At 43.0% G+C, this 21,409-nt stretch overlaps 2 protein-coding genes across 4 annotated transcripts in view; one reads left to right on the top strand and one right to left on the bottom strand.

Moving 5' to 3' along the window:
• Positions 1-11,114, top strand: part of LOC123503309 (transcription factor GATA-4-like) — a 212,631-nt gene extending 201,517 nt beyond the window's left edge. For 2 of the 3 annotated variants that reach the window (XM_045252977.1, XM_045252976.1), the window contains 4 exons: positions 1,657-1,841; positions 2,942-3,038; positions 7,945-8,106; positions 8,681-11,114. In XM_045252977.1, coding sequence (XP_045108912.1) covers positions 1,657-1,841; positions 2,942-3,038; positions 7,945-8,106; positions 8,681-9,033 — 797 coding nt within the window. In that variant the 3' untranslated portion in view covers positions 9,034-11,114. The remainder of the gene's footprint in view (positions 1-1,656; positions 1,842-2,941; positions 3,039-7,944; positions 8,107-8,680) is intronic. The other variant, XM_045252978.1, reaches the window with a different exon arrangement.
• A 1,701-nt stretch (positions 11,115-12,815) lies between these two features.
• The window catches only part of LOC123503308 (general transcription factor 3C polypeptide 1-like), a 52,783-nt gene continuing 44,189 nt past the window's right edge, over positions 12,816-21,409 (bottom strand). Inside the window, 6 exon segments of the mRNA XM_045252975.1 lie at positions 12,816-13,407; positions 14,371-14,657; positions 16,178-16,313; positions 17,009-17,215; positions 18,140-18,263; positions 19,020-19,158. Of these exon segments, the coding sequence (XP_045108910.1) occupies positions 13,277-13,407; positions 14,371-14,657; positions 16,178-16,313; positions 17,009-17,215; positions 18,140-18,263; positions 19,020-19,158 (1,024 nt within the window). The 3' untranslated portion in view covers positions 12,816-13,276.

Genomic DNA, 21,409 nt, shown 5'->3' with positions numbered 1-21,409 from the left:
TATCTAAGAGTCTTTGGAAATGGAGGAAGGAGAGAGGAGGAGGAGGAGGAGGAGGAGGAGGAGGAGGAGGAGGAGGAGGAGGAGGAGGAGGAGGAGGAAAGATAACAAACGTCCGTGTGTGTGTGTGTGTGTGTGTGTGTGTGTGTGTGTGTGTGTGTGTGTGTGTGTGTGTGTGTGTGTGTGTGTGTGTGTGTGTGTGTGTCCTTCCGGTTATTAGTAAGAAAATTATACAAGGAACTAATGGAAAACAATCATTCTCTCTCTCTCTCTCTCTCTCTCTCTCTCTCTCTCTCTCTCTCTCTCTCTCTCTCTCTCTCAAACAACTCGTAGAAAAAAATATCCTCAGTCATATTACATCAGTCAGAGAGAGAGAGAGAGAGAGAGAGAGAGAGAGAGAGAGACGGGGGGGTGGGGCAGCGTATCAGAGGAGCGTATCATGTTAACTAAAACAGGAAAGTAGAAAGATAACTTGTTTCCACTTTTTTTTTTTCTACTTTTATTTGCTTACAAAAAATGCGTATATTTTTTACATAACACTGCCTCTCTCTCTCTCTCTCTCTCTCTCTCTCTCTCTCTCTCTCTCTCTCTCTCTCTCTCTCTCTCTCTCTCTCTCTCTTCACCCCCTTTCCTTGATCTCTCTCTTAACCCCCTTTCCTTCATCATCTCTCTCTCTTCACCCCCTTTCCATCATCATCTTTCTCTCTCTCTCTCTTCACTCCTTTCCCATCATCATCATCTCTCTCTTCACCCCCTTTCCATCATCATCATCTCTCTCTTCACCCCTTCACCCTCTTTCCATCATCATCATCTCTCCCTTTATTTCCTTTCATCATCATCTCCTCTCTCTTTTCACCTCCTTTCCATCATCATCTCTTCTTTTTGTTTCCTTTCCCTGAGTTCTTCCTTTCGTCAAGTATGCCTTCTTCAGCACATCCTTCTCATTTCACTATTTTCCTCAACTATTTATATCCTTGAAGCGAGTTTGTCTCTTGATGTCATTTTTTTTTTTATTCTCATCAAACTTCCCTTCCACAATGCTCTTCTTTCTTTTTACTTCTCTATTTCCACAGTCAATTCAATCAAAACTCACTTCTACGCACATAAATACCCTGTCTCTCATCTCAATGTCTTTTCAGTATTTCTTTACTTTTCCTTCCTATAATGGTTCTTTTCTCATCAACCCTCCCTTCTACATATCTATCGACACATTCTCATCATTCTATCTCTCTTCCTAAGCAGTTCAACATCTTCCCATCACCTTTCTCCTTTTTTTTTATCTCATCTCAACGTCTTTTCATCAGCTCTCCTTTATTTTTTTTCCTATAATGGTTCTTTTCTCGTCAACACATTCTCACCATCCTTTCTCCTTTCCTAAGCATTTCAACATCCTCCCATGATCATCACCTTTCTCCTTCTTTATTTCTCTTTCCCACAGTCTTATCTATCAAACCTCGCTGCTACACACACCTGCACACCTGTATCAAATCAGTGTCTACAATCTACCATCTTATTCATCCGTCCCCTTTACCTGTCCTCCTACTCCTTCTCTTCTCCCTTCCCTTGTCCTCCCTTTCCCCATCACCGCTGCCTTCCCGTGCCATACTGTTGCTCCTATAATACTTAAATATCTCACCATGGCACCTTTCTCTTCCACAGACTACCCCGGTAGCGAGTTCTGTTCGGAAAGCCGCGAGTGTGTGAACTGCGGCGCCGTGCAAACTCCGCTGTGGAGAAGAGATGCAACTGGTCACTACTTGTGCAACGCGTGCGGCCTCTACACCAAGATGAACGGGATCAACAGACCTCTCATTAAGCATCCCAGGAGGCTGGTTAGTGTGGAGGTCGGCCCCCAAACTCCCTGCCTTTTGTATTGTACTTGTGTGTGTGTGTGTGTGTGTGTGTGTGTGTGTGTGTGTGTGTGTGTGTGTGTGTGTGTGTGTGTGTGTGTGTGTGTGTGTGTGTGTGTGTGTGTGTATTTTCTATTTCTTAGGAAAGTCTTAATGTTTTCTATGTTTTCTTTGTGAGAATTTCTTTTTCTTTCTTCTATTTGAGATTTAATGCTCGTTTTTCTTATCTCTTTTCTTCCTCCACACATAATGTGTGTGTGTGTGTGTGTGTGTGTGTGTGTGTGTGTGTGTGTGTGTGTGTGTGTGTGTGTGTGTGTGTGTGTGTGTGTGTGTGTTGGATGGTGGCGGAAATAGGCAAAGCAACGTTATTTATCGTATTTTTGCACATGAATAGAAGTTTACAACGCAGTATTTAATGAGACTTCAACCTGCTTTTATCACGTCACTTTATGCAAATCAGTAATGAATCCACACCTAAATTGTATAAGACAGCGAATAAATATCATCTATACAAACACTCACTAATTACCTTATCATCATCCTGTCATCCTATCAGCTACGTGTATCAACCCTTTCAGTATCATGACACGCTTGTACATTCATTTTGCTTACAATTTAATGATTTTATACAGCTTCAAAAACTCTTGTGGGGATTAAAATAGTGGAGTGTGGCCATTATTCTTCTGACCTCCATAGACCCTTCTTAATGTCAATAAAATGGTCTAATCGTACACAAATCTCTAGGTAAAAATGTATCCCAGTATTGAAGGGGTTAAGGATTTCACAATATTACCTCTCTCTCTCTCTCTCTCTCTCTCTCTCTCTCTCTCTCTCTCTCTCTCTCTCTCTCTCTCTCTCTCTCTCTCTCTCTCTCTCTCTCTGCCTGTCCTCCTAATTCAACATTCTTCAAACATTCAAACATTATTACCATCTAACCATTTTGTCTATTGCGTATATTAAGGATCTGATAATCTCTCTCTCTCTCTCTCTCTCTCTCTCTCTCTCTCTCTCTCTCTCTCTCTCTCTCTCTCTCTCTCTCTCACCTAGCCCTATACCTCTCCCCTTATCTAATCCTCCTCCTTTTCCACCACCAGGACGGCTTCTCCTTCCAAACTTCGGCGAGGAGAATGGGTCTCATGTGCTCCAACTGCGGCACCACCACCACCACCCTCTGGCGGCGAAACAACGAAGGTATTGCCCCTCTTCTCTCCCTCTCTCTCTGGCTCGTATTCTGAAACGCTTCGCTGTGTCGAGAACCACTACCATATTCAAAGGCCACTGAGATGGTTAGCCGGGTTTCCAAGAGCGTTAATAGTGTTTAGTAATGTAGAAATCATCAGAACTCGTAAAAATAGCCTTAATCTCCGTGTCACTATTAACTAGAGCCTATTGAATTGGGGTGGGATGCTGTTTTTTTTTATATATTCTCTCTCTCTCTCTCTCTCTCTCTCTCTCTCTCTCTCTCTCTCTCTCTCTCTCTCTCTCTCTCTCAAGGTCACACATGATTAGCTGGTTCTTATAAATGTTTCTTCTATTAATAACAAAAATCTTGTTCATCCGTCACTAAAACTACAAATACAACACGTATATATATTCAAGTGGGACTTTTTTCTTTTTTTTCCCTTGCCTGACCCTTTCCTACATTAAAAAAATAAAAAAATAAATAAAAAACTTCAAGAATTTTCTGGAAGCCTGGTGCGGGTCAGATGCGTTTTTAGATCATGGTTTCTCTCTCTCTCTCTCTCTCTCTCTCTCTCTCTCTCTCTCTGACCCCCCATGAGCGGCGGCGGCTCCTTTGTATCTGTTGGCGCAGTGCATGTTAGCGTGGTACATGGCTCATCATATCTCTTCTGTGCGCTACTCGGTCCATCATGTGGCTCTCGTCCCGGCGGTGATATAACGCACGGCCCCCTTGATGCGCATCTTAGCCCTTGTTTTTATCGTTTTGTTATTACCCGCGGCGGTACTTGGCTCTTGTTTACACACGGCTTGCCCTGTTAGTCTTGCGCGCGCAATACAACTCTGCCCACTTGACTTCACATCCATTAAGTTCCCCCCCTCGCGCCCCGGCCCCCTGTTTTCGATGCCTTTCAGATTTGCCTGCTATCGTTTCCCTCTTCTTTTTCAATATCAAGGGAGTTCCCATTTTCTTTTTTTCTTCATTAAGGACTTGTACTCTTGTGTTTATCTTATCTGGTCAGTGTTCGGCAACATTAACAGCCTTGGGAGTAATGATATACAACTTAATTTTGCATTTAAGCAAATATTTCCCTTCCCTTTCAGCTATCTTCCCTCTGTATTTGTTCACTAGTCACTCGCTTTAGACGATCCCAAGGCACCCAACCTCATGTTATATCTAGTTTTTTTTTTCTTTTTTTTTTTCTCTCTCTTCCTTTTATCACTTCCTTTGCTTCACTTGTCATAACACAGTCTTGCTCCTTCCTGGCGTACTTTAAGCCAATTTTGTGCCTATCCGTCTATTCATTAGAGGTCAATGAGCGCTGATAATGTACTGTATGCCCCGCAAGTGTTACCATCCGTCCAGCGAAGTGAGGTGATTCAAATTTCTTTATGTGTGGCGCAGTAAAAACTCGTCAAAATAGCACAGGACTGTAGAACTGCATCGAAGTACTTATAACGCCGAAATGACAGGTAAAAGTAACAAAAACAAGACATCATTCACATTTAAATGAATGAAAATACAAACATAAAAACTGCAAAATTAATTAAGCACGATGGGGTGGAAATCGAATACAAATGAGGGGATACTGACCCATCTAGGAAACCATTCATCACAATTATACATAGACCCAAACCTTTACGCAGCAATGTGCGGAGACTGTCTTAGGACCGTACCTTCTGAAACACTTCTGCGCAACACTCCACTACTTTCAAAAGACTCTAACTGAAGGATCACTGACGTTTAAAGGTTTTTTTTCTTTCTTTTTTCTTTTACAGTTCATTTTTAGATTAATAAGAGTTTTACACTACTAAGACAGGAAACACTCTTGAAAACCCTGGCTATCACCTCTTTGGCCTTTGAAAAGTCGTGGTGAGAAAATAGAGCGTTTCTGATTGTTTGCTTCTGACTTGCGCTCTCACCACGACAATTTTCAAAGACCACAGAGACAATTAGGTGGCCGGATTCTCAAGAGTGTTTCTCCTGTTGCTAATGTAGAAATTTTATTAACCTGTCATTAGAATCTTAGAATGTAAAATATCCTTGAAAATCTGTCGCTCTAACTAGAGCCTTTTGAAAATAGTGAAGGCGCTGGCCGCTGGGCCGAAGTGTTTCACAATATAGACACACGTCCTTACCAGCATCAATTTTACAGCAGTCGGGAAGCATTAAATCGAGTAACACGCATTGCAAGAGGTCGCAAATTAATAAAATCACAATAAAAGTTTCTGAAAATACATCAATGACACCTTTGACGTCGGCGGCGGCGGCTTCGGCGGCTCCCGCGAGTGTCATGTTACTGGTGAGCAGCATTACCAACGTTCAAGGCGTTGTTGGATGATAACTTCCTAGCCTGCAGGGAGGGCTGCACTCCCTCTGCACCTTCCAAAGGATCACTTAGCAAACCCAACATCATAACCTCGATTTAATGCTCCCTCACCGGAAAACCCCGATTTCCCACAGGTCTTCCACTATCGCTGGGGATGAGGGGCAGGGACAGGATGAAAAAACTCAACGTGAAAAATCCATTTGCCACGGAAATAATGTATATTGTATAGCAGCAATCAATTCACCACATGTCTCACCAGAAGAAACATGAGCCACGTCAGAAAAATCGTTGGTTGGGTGAAACTAAATTATCCAAAGTATTTAATTCCGTTTTCGTCGTTGAATAAAGTCGTCTATGGTGACTGGTGTGCAACTCAACGACGCAAACAACAATCAAAATCAGCTGTTTCGGGAGGAGGCTCAAGGGAAGGGCTCGTCCATTTTCTCAGAGGGGAGGACGCACCTACAACACACCCACCTGCGGGCTGAAACATTCCCTTAAACTCTCCGAACAGCCACACACTGTTACCCAATGAGGATGAAACAGCGTGACATCAAGAGAACAGGATTGGTGTGTCCCTCAGTGCGGTGGAGACAGCAAATAATGATGGTGAGGGGTGGTTGCTAGTGACAGTCCCAGGTATTGTTTGACCTTATTACGCTATTCCCACGTTCCCTGCAGGTTAATTAATGGCTCACAGGTATACACAAGACCTTCGGGTGTTACCTGGTTCACTGGTGCAGGTGGCGGGAGGGGCTAAGTGGCGTTATCTGGCAAAATTCAAAGCACTGTCAAAGTAATCTGTCTCCCCGTTCCTCCGTGTCTCTCGGGGTGACTGGGGTGATGGTTCTTGCTCCAGACTTTTCACGTGTTTGAAGATTACATTTATCTTGTACTGTTAGAGACTTGTTATTTTTCCTTTATCACTCATATATTATAAAAGAACACTCTTCAAGTATTTCATTAGGTGAGTGGTTCTCTTCTCTATGAACTTGTGTTCGAAAATTATGTTTACTGTCTGAGATTTTTTCTTTCCATAATTATTGTTCATTTATATATATGACAACAATACGCTGTAAGAAAATACTCTACTAATCACTAAAAATGGCAGATGCGTCCAGGGCAATGACATGAACAGCCTGCTTCCTGTGCCACGCGGACGTGGTAACACTGGGCGGGGATGTGCAAGGCTGCTTAGTGCTGACCGAGCACTTCCCGACTCCTTCATTGCCTAGATGTTAACTTCGCCTTCTTACCAAACCGCTGACCACAAGATAAGCAGAAAGTAAAGACGTCTTTAACTTTAATTTTTCCTGTTGTCTTAAGAGGCTGGTACTTCAGAGCTGGTAATCCAGAGTGAACCTCATATAAAAAAAAATGGTCCGTGACAGACTTTATACCCACAGCTTGAAAATCTTGTGCCACCACCTGCAAATACGACTTAATAAACCTAAGAAAGCCATTGAAAAGTAGAATTTACCTCAACTCGTTCAGGCGAGTTGGGAATGAGTGTGCAGGGAGGGATCGATGGCTGAGGGGGAGATGGGGATGACAGGCGCGGGGAGAGAGGGAGTGGCGATCGGGAGGAGACAGGAAGGCAGAGAGGGAGGGAACACAGCTGGCCAATGACTTACGGTTCTGAGGGGTGCCTGATTGCCATTGGCTGATCACCGCGTGGAGTGGACACATTTTGTATAGGCATTAATTAGGCAGTGCGCGCGTGTGCATGGGAGCGGAAGGAAGGAACACTGCGCCATCCCACGCCTTGCAGTCTTGGACATTACTATTCTTTTTATCAGCTTATCATTTTTATACGTACTGCATCCCTTTTTAACCCCTTCAGTGCCAGGACAAGTTTCCATTTTCTTTCTGATTACTCTATAGTGATTTTATACAGCTTCAGAAGATTATGTGGGGATTGAAATAGTGAAGACTCTGGCCGTTAATATTCTGACCCCCCATAGACACTTCCTAAAGTCAATCAAAGCGTCTAATCATACCCAAAACTGAAGGTAACAATGCGTTCCAGTAGTGAAGGGATTAACTCTTTACACTGGTTATATAAATGAATAGCCAAACCTCTCTCTCTCATTCTGTTGATAACGTGGATTCCGTGTTGAGCCATCGCCAGCATCTCCACACCCATGGAACACTCACTCATTCCGCCCAGATGATTAACACACGCACAGACAGATGAACAATAACAACACCTCTAATCATTTCAAAGCCAGCAGGGATGCACGGAGCCACTACACCAAGCAAACTACATTCTTTTATTCACTCTCTTTTTATAATACCATTTTTTCATCATAATAAAGAAAAGCGGAGATTACTATGTTAATTAGTTTTTTTTTTCTTTTTCTATAACTTCAGGCTGAAAAAAAGTACGTTCTTTCCGAGACACGTATGTAAAACAAGTATTTATTTATATATTCCGATTTAATCAACAATGTATGACTTTCTTTGTTTGTAAAATGAATATTGAAACAAAGATGTATCACAACTTGATCCACACTCCATGACTTCCTTGTCTAAATGAGTTAATGCAGACGACATGAGCGCTAATTTGCCTTTTCTTCCCGTGGCAGGGGAGCCAGTGTGCAACGCATGTGGTCTGTACTACAAGCTGCACGGCGTGAACCGCCCGCTGCAGATGCGTAAAGACTCCATCCAAAGCCGCAAGAGGAAACCCAAGAACAAGAAGACGGACGACGGCGCTGAGGACAAGGAGAAGGAGAAGAAAGCTCCAGGTGAGTGTAAACGAGGAGCCACGGGGAAAAACTATATAAAAAAAAAATGTATGATACTGAAAAATGTAAGAATTGAAGTTTTTTCTTTTTTCTTCTTTTCCTCAGTAAATATGAAATCTGAAATTTGAAAATCGTATCGTACATTTGCTGGGCGAATGTTAATGAGAAAAATTTCAGTTGAAAGAAAAATAAATGCAAAAATGAACAGCAAACGAAAAAAATATTACCAGCTTGAGTAATGACAGTGAGGTCTGTATATAATGAATATTTCCTGTGTTTCATCTCAGAAAGAAATTATATTTCTGTACATAAAAGTATAATGCTATCATAATATTATGACCAAGAATACAAAAAGATTTTAAATCAGTTTGCAACAACCGCCGCCAGGGTCTTCGTGGCAGCACCGTGCACGTCGTGGAAAAGTGCACATAAATCAATTTGACGCCAGCGTGTGTATATATATATATGGTCTCTCTCACACACACACACACACACACACACACACACACACACACACACACACACTAAAAATATACAATAAACCCTAACTCACACGCACACTTCTTGCCCGCAGAGGACAAACCCACGAAGGAGGGAGAGCGGCGCCCATCCGACCCCGCCACCCCTGTCGTCACCAAGCCTACGCCGCCACAACAACCCCAGCAGCAGCCACAGCAGCAGCCCCCGCCGCAGCCTTCCCAGGGCCAGGGTCAGCAGAACCAGGCCGCGGCCCTGCCCAGCACCAGCAGCCAGCCCAGCGTGAAGGTGAAACAGGAGAACCACTCGTCCTTCACGCCGGTGCCCACATCGCCCACCGGCCTCGTCACCTCGCCCATCCCGCCCACCCTCAACTGCACCACCACTAACGGCATGTTCGGCCCCTACACCTCGGGTTCCACAAACTTCGCCAAGCTCATGATAAGCTAGAGGCGAAGGCTGCACGTGTGAACCCAACGTTCCCCTCACCACATCCCCGCCGGACACGCTCCTCAGCACGCTTTTTCTTTTGTTTTGTGTATCAAATTGTGTGTGTAGTGAGTGCCATCTCCGCCGCAGCCGCCAGTGTTCCCGTCGCAGCCTCAGAGCTCCGCCAGCGGCGTAATGTGCAAGAGTCCGGAAAGAGGTGACGCGGCGCGGCATCTGTTCGCAGTGTGACGGGAAGGGGTTGCAAATACAATAATATTTCAAAACTCCGCTCTCATGATCCACCGCTCGATGCGTCCCCCGCGGTGACCGTGACATCCCCTGGGCATGGAGGGACGGCCTGCGAGGAGAAATGGGCGGAGGAAAGTCCACCATCCATCCATCATGTAGAGAAGCGGAGTTTTGGAGACACGTTAGTGTTGATTATGAGAGAGAGAGAGAGAGAGAGAGAGAGAGAGAGAGAGAGAGAGAGAGAGAGAGAGGAAGATTGAATGTGTTAGCCATTTCCTCATACCACGAAACAATGGGTCCTCCCTTTGTTTGTGTGTGTGTGTGTGTGTGTGTGTGTGTGTGTGTATGTCTGTGTGGGGCCGCCACGCCCCTGCCTGATTGATGTGGGCGGGCAGTGTGGGCGGGCTGTGGTCCCTCTCTCCTGCTGCCCCGCCACGCTCTCTCACTTCGCGTATTCTTAAGGTTTCACGACAGACAAAGGAACTAATGGACGTTCAAACTGCATTTCCTTTTTTTTTTTTTTAAGTAATCAAACGTTGCTCGTAGATATTAATATTATATTCATACGTTGTCCGTCTGCCAAGTTTTATTTATTTTCTCTCTAATAAATAAATAAATAAAAATAGATATATGTTAACTTTAAAGAAAAAGAAGAAACTTTCTATCGGAGGAAAGTTTCGCTGCATATTCATCGCTTGAGACACACTGTACAGGACGACTCGTGGACAACCTCGTTCCTAAGGTGAGGCTTCGTCGCGCTTTCCCTGCAGCTGATCCTCTTTTGTACACTAATCCTGTTCCAACCTGACGCGGGGAGCCAGCTTGTGCCAGCGTCCCTCCCCGCAGCCCCGCGCCTGTACATAGCCCCGCCCCATCCCTCCCCTTCCCTATGGTGTAGGTGAAGCTTTTATGAGTGAGGCGTGTGACCAGCCGTCAGGTGCGCACATTGGCTAGCTGAAGCGTGGAGTCAGCACCGCGTCAGCACCAGTCAGCGGCACTCAGAGACGGTGGTGTTGTCATTGGATGTAACCTTCCACGTGTGTCACGGCCCTACTGACCCCTCCTATGATGACTTGTGTGCCCGACGGGTGATGTAACCATTTAGATTTGTAAGGTTCAGGCTGACACTGCGCTGCTCTCTCCTGTCCATCGGCGCTGTGTCTCGCCGACCACGGACACGAGCAAAGGAAGGCAAAGATTTATTATTTTTCTTTCTCGTACTTTTCTTTCGTGTGGTTAGGTTAAATGGAGAAAATGCTAACGGGATTCTTACGTAGGTCTTTCTTTCTCTCTCTCTCTCTCTCTTTTTTCAATCAAGAATCGGGAGAGTATGTTCTTATTTTTCTTGAAGGACGTTCTTACTTTTCGATCAAGAGTTTGGAAGGACTATCTATCATATTGAGTTCTCTTCCTCGTACTGTTTGTTTCCTTTAGACGCTGGTATAGAAAATAGAAAGAAAACGGGATGCTTTTCTTCATACACTTTCCTTCATCCTCAAGTACTGCGTGCAAGCTGCGTGTTTCCAGCGCCGCAGCGAGCCTGTGTTACCAGATGAGATGGTTTGTATGTTGTGTGACAGCCCGTCCAAACATGTCGTGTGTTTACGTGCATGTGCGTGCGTGTGCGTGCGTGTATGTGTGTGTGTGTGTGTGTGTGTGTGTAAAATATGTTTGTCCAGCCTCTCGGCCAGCTTATAGTGTAACTCTCAGTGATCTTGATTATTATAGACTTACGACTGACTGTATAATTGCTGTACATTGATTAACCCCAAAACCGTCTTTTTTCTGTCCCGTCCCGCGCGGCTGCACGTTTCAGTCGCTCTGTGGAGGACCAAATAAATCTTGTTCAGGGCTGTGGTTGTTTGTTTTTCGTCCCCCCTCCCTCCCCATCTCTCTCTCTCTCTCTCTCTCGTAGCGGTCAGTAGGTAAATGAGTGGTTATGGTTGAACCTCCTATAATTACTCATGTACCTATTGATCACCAAGAAATAAAAAAAAAAAAAAGAAAGTAATAAGACAAGTTCTATAAAAATGGTTCAAAGGAATATCTAAAGGTTGCCTTGGGACTTTTTTTGCCTTAATGGAACAGGTATTCCGGCTAACGGCAACAAAAAAGTGGAACCATGCGTGCTTTGGGGTCCGAGGGGTCTCCAAGCGCACGGGTTCGAATCCTGTCCACGGTCCGAGTGTAGGTTGGGGTTCCTCACTCGGGGCAACGGTTTCCTAGCGGGTGGGCTTTGAGATAGGAGGTATCACAAAAATATCCCCTTTAGCCCAGAAATTCCCGTGAAAAGCCCACAGGGTATAAAAAAAAAAAGGCATTAAGCCCTTCAGTACTGGGACGCATTTCTACCTTTGAGTTTTGAGTGCGATTATACGATTGTATTGATATTAGGAATGGTCTATGGAGGTCAGAAGATTAATGGCCAGAATTTTCACTATTTCAACCCCCAATGTAAGATTCTGGAGCTGTATAAAGTCACCAAACAGTAAGCGGAATATGAAAACATGTCATGGTAGTGAAGGAATTAAGCAGACAGTCCCTCAAAGAAGAGCCCAAAAGAATAAGCAAAGCTGCCTTGGTGCGTCCCTCTTGAGAGAGTTTAAGTGTTACGGCGCCTTGTATCAATCACTCAATGCCTCGCTCCATTGACGTCCAGGCGGTGGGAGATAAGAGGTCAGGGTAACACAAATAAAGGAACTTCAATGTAGTCCGTTACACACACACACACACACACACACACACACACACGTAATGCCTATTTGGAAGTTTATAGTTTTTTTTTTTTTTTTTTGTAGGAGAGGCGCCAGCAAAGAAAAAAAATGCAATAAATAAAGGCCCACTGAGGTGCCGGTCCCCGTATAGAGTCAAAAGTGTTGTCAAAAATATAGGATATGTGTCCTGAAACCTACCATTTGAAAGAGTTCCAATCATAGGAAGGTGTAAATACAGAAGCAGGCAAGGAGTTCCAGTGTTTATCACAGTGTGATATCCAAATGCATGAGGCTAAACTTGACACTTGATTACTGGTGTTACGCCCACACACACACACACCTGAGGGCCCCGCGGCACATGCGCGCACCGCTCATACCCACTGCTCTGTTGCCACATGTAGGACACCACCACCACCACTAACAACAACAACAACCACCACATTAAAAACCGCAGAAATAACCTCAACTACAACAGCAGCAGTGGCAACAACAATAACAACTTAAACAATAAGACCAGCAACAACAATAATAAAACTATCAAGTGCGCTTACACACACACACACACACACAGAGAGAGAGAGAGAGAGAGAGAGAGAGAGAACTGCATTGAAGGAGAGCTGCTAGATATAGTAAGTAGGCATTATCTCCACTTACATTAACATATCAAACAGTAGTGTCTTCTGAGGAGCACTTGAGAGGAAGCATGAGAGGATAAAAGCATCAAATTAAAGGAATAGGAGATGACCTCTATCCCGGCAATCCCTTTCATGTTTTAGATGGATAGATAAATGAATACCAGAATCTTTCATGTATGGATGAATACATAAATGAATATCAGAATTTTCAGTCATTTATATATATTTGTCTTAACAAAGCTCTGTAAAGATATACAACATATTATCATACACACACACACACACACACACACACACAATCCTGTCAAGATAGCAATGAAAGTTTTCCTTATTTGCCAACACTCAAAATGGTGATCATCCAATAACAACAACAAGACTAGAACATTTGTACAAAATAATGCAATCTTTCTTCATGTCTTGAGTAACCTCATTTGTAGGGAGGTGTCCAGATATACCAGGCTGACCAGTCATACACCAGACCACACTGTGACACAATACCATGATGAATTAATTAAGCATCTAAGTATATCTTCACACAATTCAATTATTCACTCAGTCACAACAAATCACAACAGAAAGGTAGCAAATCTGTACATACACTATGATACACAAAGTGGCCAGGTGTTTGCCAAGGTGTGCCAGTCACCTTGACCACCTCTGCTAGTTTCACCTTCTCTCCCCGGAAAGGAAGTCTTGTGAGTATTTCTTGTCGCCAATGAACATGGACAACTTGAGTATGGCATCCACAGCCGGTTCATACAGCACGTCGTCGTCACAGTCATGCACCTCGGCCAACACTGGGACGGAGGGAGAAAGACACACATTATACAACTAATAAACTCATTATACCTTATACAACAAATTCATTCATGCATCTCTGACAGCACTGGGAGGGAGGGAGAAACAGATACATTATACAACAAATGTCACAATCATAGTCCTTCACTGGGAGACACTGTGTCCAGAAAAAAAATAAATGAATAAGAAATACAAACAACTAAAACATACAGCAAATTCACAAATGCATCACTACCAACACAAGGAGAGAGGGAAAAACAAATTAACATCAGGAACACCTTTCACACACCTGACTGATTGACTGACTGTCTTCAATCTCTTTCTCATTGACACGATGTTGCATCTCTTGCTATCTTTTATTGCTGTTTTCATACTAACTGCTCTTCTGATCTTGCTAACTGCATGCTTTCTCTCCTCCCACAGCCTCACTGCACAAGACTTTCTTCTTCTGCTCATCCTTATTCTGTCCACCTCTCTAAAGCAAGTTAACCAGTATTCTCAATCATTCATACCTATCTCTGGTAAACTCTAGAACTCCCTACATGCATCTGTATTTCCATTTTCCTATGACTTGACCTCATTTAAGAAGGAGGTTTCAAGACATTTATCCCTTTATTTTGGCCATCTCTCTTGTAGCTGCACAGACACTAACATTCTAAGTGGACCTTTTTTTTATTCTTTCTGTCATCCTTGGCCAGATTTCCCCTCTTACATAAAATAAAAAAAAACCTAATAATTTAAGTGGCTCCATAACTACCAATACGTCCTAAAACTGTACCACTTGTTTCAGCCTGCCAACATTCACACTCAAAATCTGCACCTAAGACCTCCATGCCTAGAGTGCCCCATTACTTTCCCCTGCCACACTTAACTTTAACTTCATAGATTCAGAGAACAGGAAAAGTAACATCACACTTAATACAATTCAATTTTACCTGATGTACAAAACACTATGACTTTACCTAGGGAGTAGTCCACAATGTCAGAGAAGAGTGATGGCTTGTGGGAGCAGACCAGCTGAACTCTGATGATGCACTGCAGCTGCACCAAGGTCTCCAGCAGGTCATGGGTGTGGGCAGGCTGCAGGGCTGGGGAAAACCGGCAGACAATGTCCCTTCCACTGATCCCTGGCCGCTCCATCACCAGACACAGCACAGCGCCCAGCAGACGGTCCACCACGCGCCTGTTCAGTGTTCCGTTGAGCCTCACCCACGGACGCACCGCCACGTCAATCCTCTCATGGTCGGATCTGGAATGGAAGAGTGTGTGGCTGGATGTGGAGAAAACAGAAGAGAGGGGAGGAAACAATAATAATGCAGACTCCTGGCTCATATAGTACCTAGTAGATCAGAAGGGCTTATACAACTAATGACTGAATGTAGGAAAGTATGTAGTTTGATAAAAGTAAAATGGAAGAGAAGGAGGAGGAAACAATAATAATGCAAACTCCAGGCTTATATGAGGTACACGTACAGCCAAAGGGGCAAACCCGCTAAAACATAGTTTTGAGATATGGTCCTCTAAAGTTTTGCAATTTTGTATTTACTTCTATAGTCAAAAATAATAATATATAAAATATATGATACATGATTTTAAACCTGTGGAAGAATTATTACACAAAGTCTATCAAATAAAGTAAATCACAGGACCTTCACAAATACATTAAAAACTCCAAAAAATGTGTGAAATAGAGCTTTATAATAAAACATGGTAGGCACATGAAACTATACTAAGAAAGTAGACAAATGTACATTAACTGCATAATAAATGATAATTAAAACTCTAACTTAATCAAGTATAACTTTTTTTTGCCAATTTACATGCAGATGCAAGGGAGGATGAGCTGGCAGGTGTGATATACCAAGCAGCAGGTGCAAGGGAGGGGGAGGCAGAACAGGAGCAGTGGTAGAGGTGTAAGGGAGGTGGGTGTGGGAGGGGCATGGGAGGGAAAGGGAGTATTAAGCCGTTAGTATCTCCACTACATGGTGGAATTTCGCCTGGTAACCTAAGCCAAGATATAAAGGAGGATTATACCTATTTCATTCTCTCCCTAAGTAAAAGTCTCTGAATTGGCGAGTTTGCCCTTGGCTCCACACACCTCATGTTCTTATCTGGTGGGTCAATAGGACCTACACAACAAATAGCTGGATCTGGGAAAGTGTGCAGTTTGATGTGGGGAAAACAGAAAAGGAAAAAGAGGGAAAGGAGAAGGAGGAAAAGGAGGAGAACAAAATAATAAGAAAGCAAACAACTGGTTCATAATAATACCTGGAAGATCAGCATGGCCTGTAGAATAAATGGTTGGATCTGTGAGTGTATAATTTGATGTGGGGGAAATCAAAATAGGAGGAAGAGGAGTGTGAGACAATGAAAAGACACATTATTGGCCCACATGGTTACTTGAAACAGCTGCATAGCATATAAAATGGAAAGAAGCAACCGTTCCGGAAGAAGTAGGAATACGGTTCTTATTCTCAAATGTTTCTATGCTTCACCTCCACCATTTCAAAAGGCTTTATTTAAGTTTTACACAAGTTTTAAGGTATTTCTATGGTTCTAGAGGCAGAGTGACAAGATGACTACATTATTAGCAGGAAAAACACTCTTAAGAACCCCGACAGTCACCTCTGTAAGCTTGGAAAATAGTCGTGGTGAGAAAGTAGACTGCTTCTGAATATGGACCAGAGAAGCACAATTGGAAGAGGTTTAGTGGCCATATAAGAACCAATGGTGCAAAGAAAAGAAAATGAAATAGAATAAAAGGCCTACTTGTGGTGGTGCTGCTTGATGTTCTTCTCCATGATGGTAGACACTTCCTCGTCACGCTTGTACTTCCTCTTGCGCATCACCAGGAAGGAGTGAATGTGGCGCCTCCCTGACGGGTCATCCTTGTCACCCTCTTCAGCTAGAGTGCAGGAAGAAAGCAGTGAATATTGTACTACAGATCTCGGAAGATACAAGATATAGAAATTAAAAAGTTAGGTGAGAGAGAGAGAGAGAGAGAGAGAGAGAGAGAGAGAGAGAGAGAGAGAGAGAGAGAGAGAGAGAGAGAGAGAGAGAGAGAGAGAGAGAGAGAGAGAGAGAGAGAGAGAGAGAGAGAGAGAGAGAGAGAGAGAGAGAGAGAGAGAGAGAGAGAGAGAGAGAGAGAGAGAGAGAGAGAGAGAGAGAGAGAGAGAGAGAGAGAGAGAGAGAGAGAGAGAGAGACTTAGTGGAATGACAATACCCTAACCAAAGAGGTAAAAACATAAACAATAACATGAAATCAAGGTAAAAAATAAATAAATAAATAAAACTAAACAAAATATGACCAATGAAATAAGCAAAATAAAACAAAAAATACTAAACAAATAAATAGAAATAAATAGACAGACATGAATACTTTTAATGTAAGGAGAATCTGGCCAAGGGGGAGAGAAAGAGAAAGAGCACCATCAGTAAGGAACAAGTCACAAGTCAAGAATAACAACATGCAGAATTTTTACAGACATTCTTGCAGGCATAAAGGAAGAAGGAAAGCAGACACAGTTTTATCAGCTTGGCAAGTGTAGTGGCAGGGAGCCGGGGAGCAGCACACACCCCCTCCAACACACCACGTCATACCTGCGGCCATACTGGAGAGCCTCAGGGAGCGTCTGGTGGGTGCTGACTCCTCTGTGCTCACTCCTGATGTGGAGGGGACAGGCGCCTCCTCCTCCGGCACCTGTGTGGGACTAGCAGCTGCCTTGGTGGTGGTGTCAAGGCAAGGGATTCCCAGCTTGGTGTCTTGGCATGCTGATGACTCCTCCTCAGTGTTCTCTATCTCACCATCTGTTAATTTAGTTTGTATTTCTGAGTTTTATAGTGGTGATAATTCTTACCTTGTGACTAATTTCTAATGGCTCTCCATTTTGGCTTCTATCAATGAGTGTTTATGAGTGCTTGTATAAAGATGTGAAATTTTTTTGCCTCACAAGAAAGCAGGAAAGAAAGAATAGTGGACAGGATAAAGAAATTTAAATTACAAAGAAACGGAAAGTATTAACCAATTCAGTATGATGATGCATTTCCATGTTCATTCTGCTTACTATTTGGTGATTTTGTACAACTTCAGAAACTTATGTGGGGGATTAAAATAGTGAAGACTGTGGCCATTGATCTCCTGACCTCTATAGACCCTTTCTAATGTAAATACAATCGTCCAATTGTACCCAAAACTCAAAGTAAAAATGCATCCTAGTACTGAAGGGGTTAAGAAATGACTGTGAAAAGAAAATGGAGATAGAGAAAGAAGTAAATGAGATAAGAAAAAGAGAGGGAAGATCTGACATGAGTGATATTTGTAAGTATTTCCATGCATGATCAACAATGGAGGCTTCACAATTCTCAGAGCACAATACATTGATAAATCTATCCAATCAAATCATTCTTATATACAATAAAATAAATGCAATGAAGGATCTGCACACTGAATCATTCTATGAGACAACACAACCATCCATTAACCCCTTCCGTACTATGACGTGTTTTCATATTTCTTCTGCTTATTATTTGGTGGTTCAATACAGCTTCAGAAACTCATGTGAGGGATTAAAATAGTGAAGACTCTGGCTATTAATCTTCTCACCTTCATAGACCATTCCTAATGTCAATAAAATGGTTTAGTTGTACACAAATATTAAGGTAAAAATGTGTCCCAGTATTGAAGGGCTAAAACATCCACACAGAATCGTACTCATACACACAGCCACACACCTTGCTGAAGGGATGCTGTTGTGGCCAAGCCTTCTTCTACTCCTGATGGATCCTGGAATGAGCCACTCCAGGGACGTTCTGCCTCCTGAGACCTTGATTCTTGGCCCATTTCATTCTGCTCCAGCTGCACCAAAGAAAGGGAAAATGACTGAAGGCATGTTGGGAAAAATAACTTGACAGACAATGCAGGTGAGAGATGAAGGAGGAAGAAAATGGAGTGAAAATATTGAAGAGAAAGTAAAAATCAGATAGTACAATGAATAAAAACAGATAGAGTTAGACAATAAGAGAGGATTATGAATTGAGGATGTGAGAGATGAGTGAGGGAGAAAGAGAGGGAGTGGACATATATGAGAGGAGAGAATAAGGTAAGAAAAATAAAGGTAATGAAAAGAAAAATAAAGAATCTGATGCCCAATGAGACAGAATTATGAAATAAGGAAGGGATGAAGAACAGGAAATAAAAATAAAATGAATAAATAAAAACCGAAAAGAAAAATAAAAGAATGACTAGAAAGATACAGGAAAAAAATAAGAAAGGAATGAAAGAAGAAGAATGGAAAAGTAAAGAGGAGAAGAATTTGAAAGAAACAAAAATATATGAAATTAGAAGGGAAGAATGGAAAAAAAAAAAAAAAAAGGAAGAAAGGATAGATAAAAAAAAAGACAAAACAAATGGATAGAATAGAAAAAAAACAAGTAGAGAAGTGCAAAATGAAACAAGATCACCAAAAAATGAGACAGGAGGAAATGAAAAAAAAAAAGGGATAGATGAAATAACAACAAAGATATATAGAAAAAGTGGACAAAAACTGAGAAACAACAAAAACAGCAAAACAAAAGGGGAAAAAATGCAAAAGGAAGAAATCTCACATCATACCTCTGACGGCCTCTCATGCTCCTCTCCCTCCTCCAGCTGTAGGTCCTGAGGGGAGGTGCTGGTGCCCGCTGCATCCTTGTCATCCTCCTCCAGGTTCATCATGTACACACCATGCACTCGCACATTCTGTCTGTTGACCCTGGGGGCAGAGATAATGGTGGTGGTGGTGAGGAGGAGGAGGAGGAGGAGGAGGAGGAGGAGGAGGAGGAGGAGGAGGAGGAGGAGGAGGAGGAGGAGGAGAGAAATAGAAAAAGAAGAAAGCAAAAAAAGAATAAAAACAAAATATGAAAAGGAAGAATCAAAGAAAGAAAGAATAAATGAAAGGGAAAAAAAGAGGAGGAGGAGGAGGAGGAGGAGGAGGAGGAGGAGGAGGAGGAGGAGGAGGAGGAGGAGGAGGAGGAGGAGGAGGAGGAGGAGGTAGAGAAAAGAAGAGGAATAATAAGAAGAAGAAGAACAACAACAACAACAACAACAAGGAGGAGGAGGAGGAGGAGGAGGAGGAGGAGGAGGAGGAGGAGGAGGAGGAGGAGGAGGAGGAGGAGGAGGAGGAGGAGGAGGAGGAGGAGGAGGAGGAGGAGGAGGAGGAGGAGGAGGAGGAGGAGGAGGAAGAAGAAGAAGAAGAAGAAGAAGAAGAAGAAGAAGAACAAGAAGAAGAAGAAGAAGAAGAAGAAGAAGAAGAAGAAGAAGAAGAAGAAGAAGAAGAAGAAGAAGAAGAAGAAGAAAACAGGAAAAAAAAAAAAAAAAAAAAAAAAAAAGAGAGAGAAGAGGAGGAGACATCACCAGCTTTCCTAGTGTGGCTGGTCTGGCAGAACCATCCCATTCAAAATTTTATCTACTCTCCTTTCAACTATCCTCTATACTTCACTCCTTCTCTTACTCACTTTACATCTTTCCCTCTAAACACTCTATTAACCCCTTCAGTACTATGACGTGTTTCCCTCTTCATTTGATGATTTTATAAAGATTCAGAAACTCATGTCAGGGATTAGAATAGTGAAGACTGTGGCCATTAATTGTCTGCCCTCCATAGACCCTTCGTAATGTCAATAAAATGGTCTAATCGTACACAAATCTCAAGGTAAAAATGTGTCCAGGTATTGAATGGGTTAAATTCTACCACCCATCTCAGATGCATGGACACACATTCTATACTTCAGTCTGTCCATGGCTTCTGTCTCTGCTAAATGTCTTCTTCTTTAGGTAGCAAGGAGTATGCCAGAGGAAAAAAAAACAGTGACTGTCTATTGATTTGTCTTGTAACACAGCTGTAATGATATGCTGCTCACACTCATACACACACACACACACACACACACACACACGGTAGCTCAGTGGTTAGAGCGCTGGCTTCACAAGCCAGAGGACCGGGGTTCGATTCCCCGGCCGGGTGGAGATATTTGGGTGTGTCTCCTTTCACGTGTAGCCCCTGTTCACCTAGCAGTGAGTAGGCACGGGATGTAAATCGAGGAGTTGTGACCTTGTTGTCCCGGTGTGTGGTGTGTGCCTGGTCTCAGGCCTATCCGAAGATTGGAAATAATGAGCTCTGAGCTCGTTCCGTAGGGTAATGTCTGGCTGTCTCGTCAGAGACTGCAGCAGATCAAACAGTGAACACACACACACGGCCCGGTAGCTAAGTGGTTAGAGTGCTGGCTTCACAAGCCAGATGACCAGGGTTCGATTCCCCGGCCGGGTGGAGATATTTGGGTGTCTCCTTTCACGTGTAGCCCCTGTTCACCTAGCAGTGAGTAGGTACGGGATGTAAATCGAGGAGTTGTGACCTTGTTGTCCTGGTGTGTGGTGTGTGCCTGGTCTTCGGCCTATCCCAAGATCGGAAATAATGAGCTCTGAGCTCGTTCCGTAGGGTAATGTCTGGCTGTCTCGTCAGAGACTGCAGCAGATCAAACACACACACACACACACACACACACACACACACACACACACACACACACACACACACACACACACACACAGATTTCAACTGTAAAGAAGTGGACTGGGAAAATTATGAAAGTGGTATGGGGGAAGAAGCCTGGGGAGAAAGATTCTTAAACCTAATGATAGACAATATGATGGACCAGAGAGTAAAGGAATGCACAAGATTCAGAGGAAACGACGAGCCGGCGAGATTGGACCTAGTTTTTACAAGGGGTATACAAATGAATGACGATATAAGATATAAGTGCCCATTGGGAAAGAGTGACCATGTAATATTAGAAATAGATATAGAAGAAGGAAAGGAAGATAGAGACGATTCATACAAAGGAGACCGATTAAATTACAGAAAGGCTGATATTGAGAATCTCAAGAACTATTTTAAAACGTAGACTGGGAGGAGATGGAAAACTCAGAGACAATGCAAGAGAAATATAACTTATTTTTGGAAATAT

This window comes from Portunus trituberculatus, chromosome 13 (genome assembly GCF_017591435.1).
Source record: "Portunus trituberculatus isolate SZX2019 chromosome 13, ASM1759143v1, whole genome shotgun sequence".
In the NCBI taxonomy this organism is placed as follows: Eukaryota; Metazoa; Arthropoda; class Malacostraca; order Decapoda; family Portunidae; genus Portunus; species Portunus trituberculatus.
This window is presented reverse-complemented; position numbering and strand designations above follow the sequence as displayed.